This window comes from Cetorhinus maximus, chromosome 33, assembly GCF_964194155.1.
Source record: "Cetorhinus maximus chromosome 33, sCetMax3.hap1.1, whole genome shotgun sequence".
In the NCBI taxonomy this organism is placed as follows: domain Eukaryota; kingdom Metazoa; phylum Chordata; class Chondrichthyes; order Lamniformes; family Cetorhinidae; genus Cetorhinus; species Cetorhinus maximus.
Window position 1 is genome coordinate 1,081,295 of NC_135911.1, and position 14,032 is coordinate 1,095,326.

Below are 14,032 nucleotides of genomic sequence, written 5' to 3' on the forward strand. Positions count from 1 at the left end.
TCACCCAAAGAGATTCCCAATGATACGTATCTGGACTTCTCCCCAATCCTCCCCTCAGCCCAGACTTATGGGCCCAGGTCTTTACCCCACTTCCTGCAGCTGCACTTGTTCTGAGCACCTGAGTAAATTCGGAGCAGGCAGCAATAAACAAAGTTACTTTTCTGCTGTTTTCTGGATTTTTTTTTTACAACTCTGTCCTCGGTTGTGAGTGTGCACAATGTGGGCCAATACATTTCAGCAGGTTAATGACAAGAGGAGATGTTTCAAATGATTTGCAAAGTAGATTCACAATACAGAGGAGAAAATGTTCAATAAAAGAATATTGTAAAAAGTTACTATTCTACTGCAACTAAACATGAGATTGTGGCTGAAAGTGAAAACGTTGATTTCACCTTCAGTAAAATCTCTATTCTCACAGTCCTTATTGCAAAGCGATGATGTTTGTCTAACTCCATAACATCAGCTGTGTTAAAGTCTGGTCACTTCCATCACCATCCAAGCTGAGGGCAGATCTCCTGCTCATTTGCAGTTCTGTTTTAATTGTTGTTGACTCTCAGGCTGCATCTCCCATTCACACTGGCGAATTTGATGGCTGTGTACACAATCTCTTCATCCTGCATGGGGTTCATCAATTCCCCACCATGACTGTGAACATTTCCCTGTGAAGGAACAGCATCATTGTTAGTTTGTAGGGTTAGCGTGGGCCTGAAGTGAGGACGGTGGTCAGTGTGCTGTGTGTACATGAAACACTATTGTACCCCGGGTGAGCTTTCTCATGTCCCTGCTCCATCAGATGGGTGGCTGTGGGTTAGAGAGGGAAGAAGAAGTAAACTTGTTATTATCAGTCGAGACAGAATGAGAATGCTGCGGGGTGGGACACATCTGAAAACTCTTCTTCAAATGGGTTTAATGATCTCCTTCTCGCCAGTGTGATTCTCTGATTATTAAGAGGCAAGTGCTGCTGTGAAATTAATAACCACTGTGATCGCAAAATCTATCAGTCAGAAAATTAGCTGAGCAAAGGGAAGAGAGAATTCAAAGGACATGCCAAAGCTCTATCAAGCTAATGAATTGCACAGCAAGATCCCACACACAAAATGTTTTCCCCCTCTTATTTGTGATGTTGATTCAGGGATCAATATTGGCTCTAACTCTAGTTTAATTTTGTCTCATGGCTCCAGTAGTATTGGTAAGATTGAAACAGCTGGAAATGCTCATCCTGCCTGTCAACCTGTCTGCAATGGATGATAAGTTGGCTCGCTCACCTTTCCCATCTGAACTAGAAATAGTTCGAGATGTAACAGGTTTTAAACAGGGGGAGAGGCGGGGGGGAGGACCGGAGGGGATGGAGGAGCAAAAGGCCACCCGTGGCTGGGTCCAAATCCTGGAACTCCCTCCCTAACAGCACTGTGGGTGCACCTACACCACAGGGACTGCAGCGGTTCAAGAAGGCAGCTCACCACCACCTTCTCAAGGGCAATTGGTAATGGGTAATAAATGCTGGTCCAGCCAGCGACGCCCATATCCCGTAGAACGAACAAAAATTTAAAGAAATCTATCCTAGGTTCGAAGACAGTAGAGGTTACATTGTAATAAAAAGATAGCAGTGCAAGTTAATGGAAATGGGAACTGTCAGAAAGAAAATGACAGGTGTAGAAGAGGTGCGAATGGCATCACCAGATGCATGACTAATAGCCTCAAAATTGAAGCAAAGGTTAAGACTTGAGATTGTTGGTAAGGATTCAGCTTTTAACACTCACATCACTTCTAGACATGTCTTTGTTCCTTTAAGATGCCCCATTACCGTCCATATTTACCTAGCACCATCATCCCTTCCTCCCTTTAATCTCTCCAATCACATCATGGATCTTCCCCTTTCTGATCTCTGATCTCCCCCCAATCCCACCTCCCCACCCCCCACCTCTCCCTATCTCTACATTTGATGAAATACTTCTCCATCTTTCACTTTGACCTATCCTGAAGTGAGCTAAACGAACTGAAAGGTGAACTTTGTTTTGTAGCCACAGCTGCTGCCTGACTTACTGAGAATTTCCAGCATTTTTTAACATTTCAGATTCCCAGCCAGTTTTTGTTATTGCTCTTCCCGAAAGAGTGTGAGGGAACACACTCCTGAGAAACACTTCCTAATTTCATTCCCCGGCTCACTACATGGCTTAGTCAATTCACCATGATTCAGAAGCCTATGTCCCGTGAATGAATTAAAACAAGTGAAGTCACCATGATTCAGTCTCAGGGCCGTGAGGAGGCGACTCCCTCCTTAATACCTCAGTTAACAAGTTCCATTTATCTGTTGGGCTCCGCCTGATCTGGTTCACTTGCTGCTTGAAAACTAACCACTGCTGCCACAGTTGGGCACCACCTACCTCAGGGTTTACTGTGTCCCGGAGAGTCCTGCGAATCATCAGATCTTCCCGCCTGTTGGACAAACCTGCAGCTTCTTCCCGTTTATTCCTGAAGAGTGACAGATACATTTTAAAAAAGCCATTTCTCAGGATGATCCGGAATTGTTTCCTAATGTGAATTGTCTGGGTCTGATCAAGGACATCAGCAGATGAGGAAGGGCTTGTGTTTGTTTATGTTTCCCACTCGGGACAGGGCTTTATCCCAGAGGCAACATTTCACACACCCCCCACCCCTGCCCGTCTTTCAGAATGGAACTTATCACCTCCACCATGATCACAGAATGGAACTTATCACCTCCACCATGATCACAGAATGGAACTTATCACCTCCACCATGATCACAGAATGGAACTTATCACTCCCACCATGATCACAGAATGGAACTTATCACCTCCACCATGATCACAGAATGGAACTTATCACCTCCACCATGATCACAGAATGGAACTTATCACCTCCACCATGATCACAGAATGGAACTTATCACCTCCACCATAATCACAGAATGGAACTTATCACCTCCACCATGATCACAGAATGGAACTTATCACCTCCACCATAATCACAGAATGGAACTTATCACCTCCACCATGATCACAGAATGGAACTTATCACCTCCACCATGATCACAGAATGGAACTTATCACCTCCACCATAATCACAGAATGGAACTTATCACCTCCACCATGATCACAGAATGGAACTTATCACCTCCACCATAATCACAGAATGGAACTTATCACCTCCACCATGATCACAGAATGGAACTTATCACCTCCACCATGATCACAGAATGGAACTTATCACCTCCACCATGATCACAGAATGGAACTTATCACCTCCACCATGATCACAGAATGGCCTTAGCGCAGAGAGAGGCCATTCGGCCCCCAGTGCACCTCTGCTCCTTAATATCCCCGTGCTGCATTGTCACCATGTACACGAAAGTTCCCCCTCATGTTGTTCAATGAGCTGCTGAGTCGCCGCTGTTGAGGGTGAGCACCGAGTGAACTGACCTTCAATCTCACTGATTTCAACTGTAAACTTCGTGTTTGTGATGAAGGAAGGGGGGGAATTTGATTTTGCAGCACGCCTTTCACCCCAACAGCTTGTTATTTGAATGCTTTGGGGGCCAACTCCTCTCCCAGGATGGTTATCCGTCTGATCATTTCAAATCAGACCCCGTCAGGTCAAGACTGTTCATAACGAGGTAACATCCACAACATTATTAACGCCTTACTGGAGCAAACCGTTTTTTTAAAAAAGATATCCTTCTCCTCCTTTAGTCCATCGACTTCAAGACTATTTTAAAAAGAGGGGTCACATCACGTTGACTATTTCAGTCAATGTTTGTTTGAGGATTTGAATTAACATTCTAGTGCAGCGTTACTCAGAGATCTCCCCGTGATAAGGAGAATTCAGCAGAACACAGAATCATCTTGTCCTATGCACGTTATTGAAGCAGCGACAGAACTTTACCCGGATTACAGGACAGGAGATAATATTCTACAAGGCATCTGATATGCGGGGTGATGAGAGACTCAAGGATGCTCCGCTTGAAGAGATGGTAACAAACCAGAATATTGTAACAGGGAGAATGTGCGGACGGACAACTCAAGTGTGCTCCGATATTCCAGTACAAATGATGCTGGTGGGTGAACGACACTGGTCGGGGAGCTATTATCCCTCCTGCATTCTGCACCAGCTCATTCAGGTGTTCGGCTCTTCCCCTGGGTAATTGAGTAAAGGAGTTTTTGACACACAAGAGACCTCAGGGTGGGTGTTTAAAATTCCATTCTAGGCAATAAAGCATCACACTTACCCTCGTATCTTCACAGCGACCAGGACTGCAATTAAACCAACAAGCCCAGAGGCTCCGCCCCCAATAATGAAGAGAATTGTCCGGGAATGTATTCCTAAAAACATCCAGGAAAGAAATAAAAACTATACTGTAAATTAGGACATTGGAATGAATCACCATCCTTGGATTTCTAATTGGGAACAGGCAAGCTGACTTTCTGATGAAGCCACTAGTCTAAAGACAAGTTAAGGATGCATGTAGACCCATTTTGTTCATCCTTGAAAAAACAATGTGCCCCTGTGTGGCCCGAGGGTTAATGAGATATAAAGGGTTAAAATATTCTCTTCATATTGTGTGAGAAATAATCTTTTTTTTCCCCCACAACGAGTTGTTCGGGTCTGGAAATTACTGCCTGGGTGTGTGGTGGAGGGAGGTTCAATCGAGACATTCAAGAGGGCATTAGGTGATTATCTGAGTAGAAACAATGTGCAGGGGTTCGGGGAATAGGCAGGGCAATGGTTCCGGGTCATATTGGTCATTTGGAGAGCAGGTAATGACACAGTGGGCCGAATGGCCTCCATTTGTGCCGTTAAAATTCTGTGACTCTGTGACATTCTGGTGCACAAAGCACATCTGAGAAAGTCAGAGGTTGCAATAATATCTACAGGACATTGCAGTCTGTGATAACAAACAACAATGGGCTTAATCCGATCAGAATACATGTCAGCCCCAATCACTCAGCGCAGCCCTACAGGTCTATGAATTATACAAGTAAGACAATTGATGTTAGATTTTTAAATACTGTATTGATATACTCCGAGTCAGTCTAAGAATGTTAGAAATAAACATTTCTCGAGGGTTGGATTGCAGTTGGCGAATTGGAACCAGGTTGTTGAAAGGGTTCTTGAATTCGGAGTGAATATTTTAACTTGCAAGATCACAGTTGTTCAGATTATTTGTGTTCCGTTGACAACCATAAACGTAGCAAGTTTCCGAGGAATAGAATGTAAAATGGATAATGCCCACCTCACCGTTCAACTGGACTTTGTCTATCGCTGGAGAGACCTTACACTGTGTGACAGCAGATTGAGTCTTGACCTGTTGAGTGGGGCTGCTATTTACTCACGCTAATATTCCCCAGTTAGTGAATGGCCGGTGATGGTCCGCCTCACTGATAGTGTTGCAATAGGAAAGAGATTAAACATGTACCGTCCGAGTGCAGTGGGTAGGTGCTGACACTATCACCGTGCTCATTCACTGCAGCACACGAGATGACCATTCCAGTTGTAACTGAGTGACCCAGCCACAGGGAGCTCTGTCCGTGGTATCTATTCACCGGCCGGGCGATGACTTCTCCATCTGACCTGTTCCCAGTGATGATTCTCCCATTGATGGCCCAGGTCATGTTGGCTGTTGGATTGGCTTCCGAGCTGCAGGTGCAATCTGTCCCATTCCCAGATCTGGTGCAGGTCGGCCCTGTGAGTATTGTGGGCTTATCTACAAAGCACAACACATGATGTGGAGTTATTCCAAACATTGAGGGTGTTGAAATACAAATTCAATTGGTTGCCACAGGAACTATAACAGCTCAGTCACATTTATTGTAACATGACACAGCCTATGTTGTATCTGTTGATGGCCCATTGCATATTCACTGACAACATGTACATGTATGTCACAAAGTCATATTAAACTCAAAGAGTGCTCCGTCCAAACAGTTTCCAATATGGAAAGATATGTCTTTTTTCTGGGAATTGTCCCTGTGGGATTATGATAGATTTATGGTGTTGTCAGATGGGAATTAATGTCAAACTCCAGTGTGAATGAAGACATTGATATTCTGCCTGGGGGAGGCATGGTTTTGAGGGAGTCAGTGGCTGAGATTAATGGTAAAGATGCTGAAGGATCTATCTGAGAAACTTCTGAGTTTATTTTTACTCCTTCACGGGATGTTGGTTTCGCCGTCTAGACCAGCATTTATTGCCCATCCCTAATTTCCCCTTGAGAAGGTGGTGGTGAGCTGCCTTCTTTAATCGCTGCAGCCCATGTGGTGTAGGCACATCCACAGGGCTGTTAGGGAGGGACTCCAAGGATTTTGACCCAGCGACGGTGAAGGAACGGCGATATATTTCCAAGTCAGGATGGTGAATGGCTTGGAGGGGAACTAGTGGGGTTGGGGTGGGGGGAGGGGAGGGTGTGGGAGAAAAGATCAAAATGAGCTAAAATGTGGGGATAAAACAACGAATGGAAATAAATTTTAAAAATAATAGAATAGGTGTGGAAAAAATATATATCTAAAAATTAAAAGATAAATATGAAAAAGGGGATCAGAAAGGGTTGAGGATGGAGAAGACAGTACATGACCTGAAGTTGTTGAATTCAATATTCAGTCCGGAAGGCTGTAAAGTGCCTAGTTGGAAGATGAGGTGCTGTTCCTCCAGTTTATGTTGAGCTTCAATTCCAGTTCAACAACTGCCCTTCTATCCAGCTTCACCTGTCCTACCTCCTTAAACAGTATATATTTCATCACATTTCTATTTCTCTTTAGTTCTGATGAAGAGTCATACGGACTCGAAACGTTAACTCTGTCTTTCTCTGCATAGATGCTTTCAGACTTGCTGAGTTTTTCCAGCAATTTGTGTTTTTATTTCAGGTTTCCAGCATCCGCAGTATTTTGATTATATATTAGGGGAGAGGTCATATTTGGAATACAAACTGTTAATATTTAATCACGACAATTTGAAGCTATATAAAAATGTATTGTTCTGATAATGTACACGCACCATCCCCAGCACAAAAGGCTGCCCTGAAATTGATCTCCCTCTTCTTGGCAGCTTGGGCACATTAACAATGAGAGTTAATTCAGCCCAATTCTAAAGCCTAACCAGAGCTGTGATCTGATACTGAAGCAGGGAGCAGGTTCAGAACCATAATCCTCATGGTGGTTTTAGGGTCCAAATCTTCCTAACACAGTTTGCCTGAGGATCACACATGAATCATTTATTATACCTGCGTTATGACCGATACAGTTGATAAAGCGGAATTATTTAAAAACCCAAGAGGGAAACTTTAAACAACTGTCATAACCCATAATTTCAAATGTTATGTTGGAGATGCGACTCTAAATTCAGGAATCAGACCACCAGTTGTGGAGATTTTACATTTAACTAAATGAAACATTTTATTGATTGACACAGGTTAAAATATATATATATATATAGCTACAAATCACTACTATCATAACTTATAACAAATTCCCAAACTAATCTCCATTAAGGCAACAACAAGCAAACACCAGGCAAAGCATTTTCACCTTACAAATTCAAAATGAGATTTCTTTTCACTTTGGTTCCATTGGAGCCAGTTGGAGGTTTACAGCTGCCTTTGGATCTCACCTTGTCTCTGCTGCACACCCGAAAACTGCTAAAGTTATACCTACCACCACTGATTGAAAGCAAATTCTCATGGTTTCACCAGCCTATTTGAACTCCGCCTTTTAATAACGAAACCCCTTTCAGAATACCAATTTTATTAGTAATATAAACATATTGCTTGGCCGCTGCTAGATAGGTGTCCATTTTCACCCTACCCCTGGAATGCTCTATTCAATAACTGCAAATGTACGCTATCTCTCTTACATCTCAAAACTAATAAACATCAAAGCACCCAGACTGGTTGACTTTAATCCAATTAAGACACGCACACAGACTAAACCTCTGTGTTAAAAGAATATTTTTTCCAATAATATTACATGCATTAATAGCTCAGGACAACCTGACAGAACAGACACCAGCTTCTGCTGAATGTGTTCAGCAATGAGGCCCCAAACACTTGTCAAAGTGCTGCCAATGGAAGTCCAAGTCATCAGCATGCTGTACCACACGGAATGATTAGCAAACACTTACATTTAACATCCAAGGTAAGAGTTTTTGGAGAAGAGATTTTGGAGCCATCAATGAGAACACAGCACGCTAGAATAGCTCGGTGATGAGCAGGCGATGGGGTCAATGTCAGCACAGATGAAACTGTCCGACAACCGGAACTTTCATCCAGAATTTCGGATCCATCTTTGGTGTCCCAGGGAAGTGGGAGGGACAGGTTGTAAAAGGCCCATTTCACTTGCAGGTTGCCATCGGGGCAGTTGTGAGTGACTGAACAGGTGAGTCGAGTCGTGCGCCCAGCGATCATTGTCCCAAACCCTGAAATCTGTGGTTTGTCTGGGAGAGGGGGTAAAAAAACACAAACTAACGTCAGAATCATTTGTCCTTTGAGACGGGAAAGAGGCCGAATCCAAACCCACTTCTGGAAAAGAGATTTTCAAAACCATGTCTTTATATCCTGCTGTGTGTGTGTGTGTGTGTGTTACTGCCGGTAATTCCCAGGAGTTATAAAGGAGTTTAATGTCTCAGTGGACAATATATGGTCTCACTTAATGAATCCTTTGTCCTTTTTTCATCCCGATTACCCGGGCCGTCCGGAAGCAGTGATGTGTTTACAGTTGGATCCACTAGGTCTCCTATCAGTGCCCCAGCAAATTTTACTCCAACTCAGTATTTGAGCTCAGCTGGGACCTTAGAACATTTGCCTCCTTTGTAGATTCAAACTGAAGCTGTGGGGCTGGGACCTGACATTAACCGAAGGTCAACTCACCGAAAACAGACAGATTGACGGAGGAATGTTCACTGTGCTGATCTGAAGGATCCCCTCCCGGGTAGAAGGTCACTATGAATTGGTAGGTGCCCGCGTCACTCTTTCTGATGTCCCTTATTAGAAGGGAGCATTGTCCCTCTCCAATGTCGCCAGTGAACACCGCTCTCCCCCGATAACCAACCTGCTGCCTGAGCGGACTTTCCGAATCATAAACGATTGAGGCCGCGGGGTTTTCAGGGCCAGAAGCCGTCTTTATCCACACTGCCGCCGGGGAGATGTTACTGAGCAGAGGGTGAATAGTGCACCGGATCACTGCACAGGAACCAGTTACTGTCACCACCACTTCTGGGAGCAGCACCGAACACTGAACACCAACACCAGCTGAGAAATGAAGCAACAGATTTTCCTGAAGATCAGCTTCAAATTCATCGCAAAGTCTTACAAAATCCTGAGATCAATGATAAAGAATCGCCCGTCACAATCGGAATTTTAATCACAGAATCTTAACGGCACTGAAGAAGGCCGTTCGGCCCATCGTGTCTGTGCCGCCTCTCCAAATGAGCATTATGACTTAGTGCCATTGCCCTGCCTTTTTCCCAGTGCCGGTATATATTGTTTCTACTCAAATAATCACCTCATGCCCGCTTGAACGCCTGGATTGAACCTGCCTCCGCCACACTCCCAGGCAGCGCATTCCAGACCCCAACCACCCGGGTGAGAAAGCGCTGTTTTCCCTCACGTCCCATTCGCTTCTTCTGTAAATCACTTTAAATCGGGGCCCTCTCCTTCCCGATCCTTTTACCGAGCGGGAACAGTTTCTCCCTCATCTATTCTATCCCTATCTTCTCGATCCATCCCCCTCATGATTTTGAACATCTCTACCAAATCTCCACTTAGCCTTCTCCTCCCCAAGTTAACAACTTTCTCAAAATCAAGTTCCGTGTAAAATAAATACTAACAAGAACACTGAATAAAATATTCATTGGAATATTCATTTTATATCAAATTTATGAACCAAGAATGCACGTATTTAATGCTGAACTAACTAGCAAATCTATATCTATTAGCAGTCAAGGAATAGAATTCTCACTAACCACTAACCAACGTCTTGATCGAAATGCACTTGACGTTTTGTTACATCTCTCTGACACTACTCTTTAAACATGAATTTAAAATGTTATTCAGTGATATTACACCACTCGTTTAACATAATTTGAAATGATCAATAGAGAAACAATATTCGACCAGACTAGGAAATGGAATAATATAACAATAAAGGGAGATTAAACAATCATGTCATTCCTAACTCGCCAATTTTAATATAAATGGCATTTATACAGGGCAAATATTGTTCTCTTCCCAGAAAATGAATCAACTCTAATAAAAATTTCCATAAAGGCAAGATTACCTTCCGTCAATGCTATGAGAGAAATCAACACCCATCTCCACATGATTGGGGAAATGCTGCTGGTTTCAGGGACCCTGTGAGGAACCGAGTTCACAATTCACCACATTTCGCTTTCTGCCTTCCACTGGCTGGTGACCTCCTGAATTTCATTGTCCATCAGCGTCAAGGCAGCTAATCTGCACCTTCCGGTGCTCAGGAACAGGGCGTCACCACACAGCCCCTTGGTCAGCTCGGCAAATTGTGGCATCTTGTACCTGCTGGGAGTGAGAGAGATTGTTGCTAAATGTGCTCTTACTGCACACCCACCAGATCTCAAGTAATCCTTAACGCACAAAGGACAGATCACTCTCTCCCTCCAAGACACCAAATGCGCTGTGATAATTCAATCTCCATCAGAAGGGTCACCTGGCAGTTTAGTAGGTTGCTCCCATTCACAGTCCCCCCATATTGAGCTGTCTGACAGTCGGTACGAAATTAATGCTGGAGACCCGGACCAACACTTAGTTCAGTTGATGTGCTCTTGAAAGCATTGGTTTTATCACCTCCACGGACTCTTGCGCCAAGTTAAGTAGGAAGAATATTGAAATTGTATTGAGGAAACTCAGAGAGGAACATGCTGTGTGAAGGCAAGTTGAATTCTATTGCACTTTCTGTAAGGTTTCAATCTGAGGTGGTTGTGTCCTCAGCCTGTATCCCTGACATGGAATGTACATTGTAAATATCAAGTGTATTCCAATTGTAGAGAGACCCCGCGGGTGGGACATACGGTCTGGAGAGAAGTTGAATTTTATTGCACTGTCTGGAATGTTGAAGTCAGAATGTTTCGTAGTGAATTTTTACAAATTTTAGGCATAAAGCACATTTTTGGAAAAACGTACCAGCATTTATAAACTCAGAGATAGGATTTGTTTCTGAGTTTGAAGTGATGGAAATCAGTCCTTTATTTTCCACCGAATGATTTCGCTGTGTTTACACTCACCATGATGCACGGGTCATGTGGCCGACATTATCCACAACTCCAGCCCAGTTCCTCCAGTGTGTTTTTCAAGATTCTCTTTCAGATCAGGGCCCAGGTAATAGGAACTGGGCTTTTGTGTTTTGCAAATCTTGTCTTGAAAGTGAATTCCGCTGGTGAATGCAGAGGGAAAGCGGTGGTAACCAGCAGCTGGACTAAACCGATCAATGTGGGACAATAGTTGCAGCAATGGGACTCCTTAACCATTCATGTCCACCTTCAGCTGCGAGTCAATGGTGTGAATCTGGGCCGGGTTTAGCTTCAGATCCATGTTTTCCATTGGGGAAAATGATCCGCTGTGTCCATACAAACTGGTCAGCTGGGCCGGACTGAATGCGGTCTGGACACAATGTCAGCTCAGGGATGAAGCCGATGCTCTCCTGACCAAGCTACAGTCTGAATGGTAAAGAATAATGCTGATCCCGAGCCTCTCTAACAATTTCAGCGAGAGTTATCCCACTTTATGGACACTAGCCTCACCACTGAGATTACAAAGATATCTTCCATCTAGACCTGCGCTGTAGCAACCACGCGTGGGTTAGAAGGAATCTTCCCAATATTTCTAGACTCTCTCCACTACAGAGAACAGGGAATTCATTGTCGCGATATGGACGGCGTTTCTACCCGAAATAGATTAGAAAGAATCTTCCAGATAATGGCCCAATTGTTTTTATCCCACAGAGAGTAGATGAAATATATCCAGTATATACGTGTTGGTGTTTACGTGCGGAGACTTGAGCTAATCTCTCCATTATAGCGCTGGGTCACAGCACTGGCTGCAGATCAGAAGGGGTTCGGGTTCTAACACTTGTGAAAATATTTATTTAAATGTGACCCTATCATTGTTTCTTTACTTTGTTTCTTTCATGTTTTCTGTCTCTGTACTTTATCCCCACCATAATCTTTCAGTAGCCAACGCGTTCACAAAGCCATTGATCCCAGACTGTCCCCATCGCTACTGAACGGTTGTGAAGTGGGAAACTGTGACAATCACCCTTGACAAACGCTGCCCGGTGTGACCGGCATCGATGTTATTTCAATTAATCGAAACATTAAAATATAGAAAATTAGAGCAGGAGTAGGCCATTCGGCCCCTCGAGCCTGCTCCGCCATTCATTATAATCAAGGCTGATCATCCAACTCAATAGCCTGCTCCCGCTTTCTCCCCATATCCTTTGATCCCTTTCACCCCAAGAGCTATATCTAACTCCTTCTTGGAAACATACAATGTTTTGGCCTCAACTACTTTCTGTGGTAACGAATTCCACAAGCTCACCACTCTCTGGGTGAAGAAATTTCTCCTCATCTCAGTCCTAAATGGTCTACCCCGTATCCTCAGACTGTGACCCCTGGTTCTGGACTCCCCCCATCATCGGGAACATCCTTCCTGCATCTACCCTGTCTAGTCCTGTTAGAATTTTATAGCTTTATATGAGATCCCCCGTCATTCTTCTGAATTCCAGTAAATATAATCCTAACCGACTCAATCTCTCCTCATATGTCAGTCCCGCCATCCCAGGAATCATTCGGGTAAACCTTCGCTGCACTCCCTCTATAGCAAGAACATCCTTCCTCAGATAAGGAGACCAAAACTGCACACAATATTCCAGGTGTGGTCTCACCAAGGCCCTGTATAATTGCAGCAAGACATCCCTGTTCCTGTACTCGAATCCTCTGGCTATGAAGGCCAACATACCATTTACCTTCTTTACCGCCTGCTGCACCTGCATGCTTACCTTCAGTGACTGGTGTATAAGGACACCCAGGTCTCGTTGCACATTCCCCTCTCTCAATTTATAGCCATTCCAATAATAATCTGCCTTCCTGTTTTTGCTACCAAAGTGGATAACCTCACATTTATCCACATTATGCTGCATCTGCCATGCATTTGCCCACTCACTCAGCTTGTCCAAATCACACTGAAGCATCTCTGCATCCTCCTCACAGCTCAACCTCCCACCCAGCTTTGCGTCATCTGCAAATTTGGAGATATTTTTCCCCCTTAGTGTTTCTCAGCTCTGCTCATACAGATTCCACATCGTCGGCGCTAATATCTTTTCTCACTATTGCGTTAATTTCCTCTTTAACCTGCAATGAAACTCCACCACCTTTTCCTTTTTGTCTGTGCTTCCTAAATACTGAACACCCCTGGATGTTCAGTTCCCATCTCTGGTCACTCTGCAGACATGTCTCAGTATTCCTGACTATATCACACCCGTTTACACCTATTCGCGCGTTAATTAATGTGAGGATTGTCCTCTTAAGTGAAATAAAACTAACCCTCTTGCAATGTGTCAGCAATACACGAGTCAGGATTGTCCGGATAAGAGCATTGCTTCATCTCGCTACCCCTTCCAGAAAAAAGCAACATGTTATTCAACACGGAAATGAAATATTGAAATAAAATACAATTTGAAAATCCCTGTAGAGGCACCTGGAGAATCCTGGAATTAACCCCATTGTCACACGCTGGACGCCCGGAGTACAAATCAGAATTCCGTTTTTCTCATGACTCGCCAAGTACCAAGTTTGTAGTGATCCGAGGGTCTATAACCGGGCTTAAATTAAAGGAATTCATTAAAACTAAATGAATAAAATTCAAGTTACCCGTAGCGCAGTGTTACTGTGAGAATGTGCGACACTCACTCACACTGTGGTTTAATAGATCACTGAGACTGTCTCAGTAACACATTGTCCCAAACTACAATTATTATCTGGCACACCCAGGAGCTGGG

General features: G+C 43.9%; 1 protein-coding gene across 1 annotated transcript; it reads right to left on the reverse strand.

Moving 5' to 3' along the window:
- Positions 1-403: 403 nt before the first annotated feature.
- Positions 404-11,568, reverse strand: LOC144671651 (sialic acid-binding Ig-like lectin 13). Its single transcript, XM_078533655.1, has 7 exons — positions 11,502-11,568; positions 8,875-9,291; positions 8,130-8,441; positions 5,434-5,721; positions 4,246-4,339; positions 2,385-2,472; positions 404-659 (listed from the first exon to the last, which is right to left on the reverse strand). Exons 1-7 carry the CDS (start codon positions 11,566-11,568, stop codon positions 537-539), a joined length of 1,389 nt encoding a protein of 462 aa, XP_078389781.1. The 3' UTR covers positions 404-536.
- Between the last annotated feature and the right edge of the window lie 2,464 nt (positions 11,569-14,032).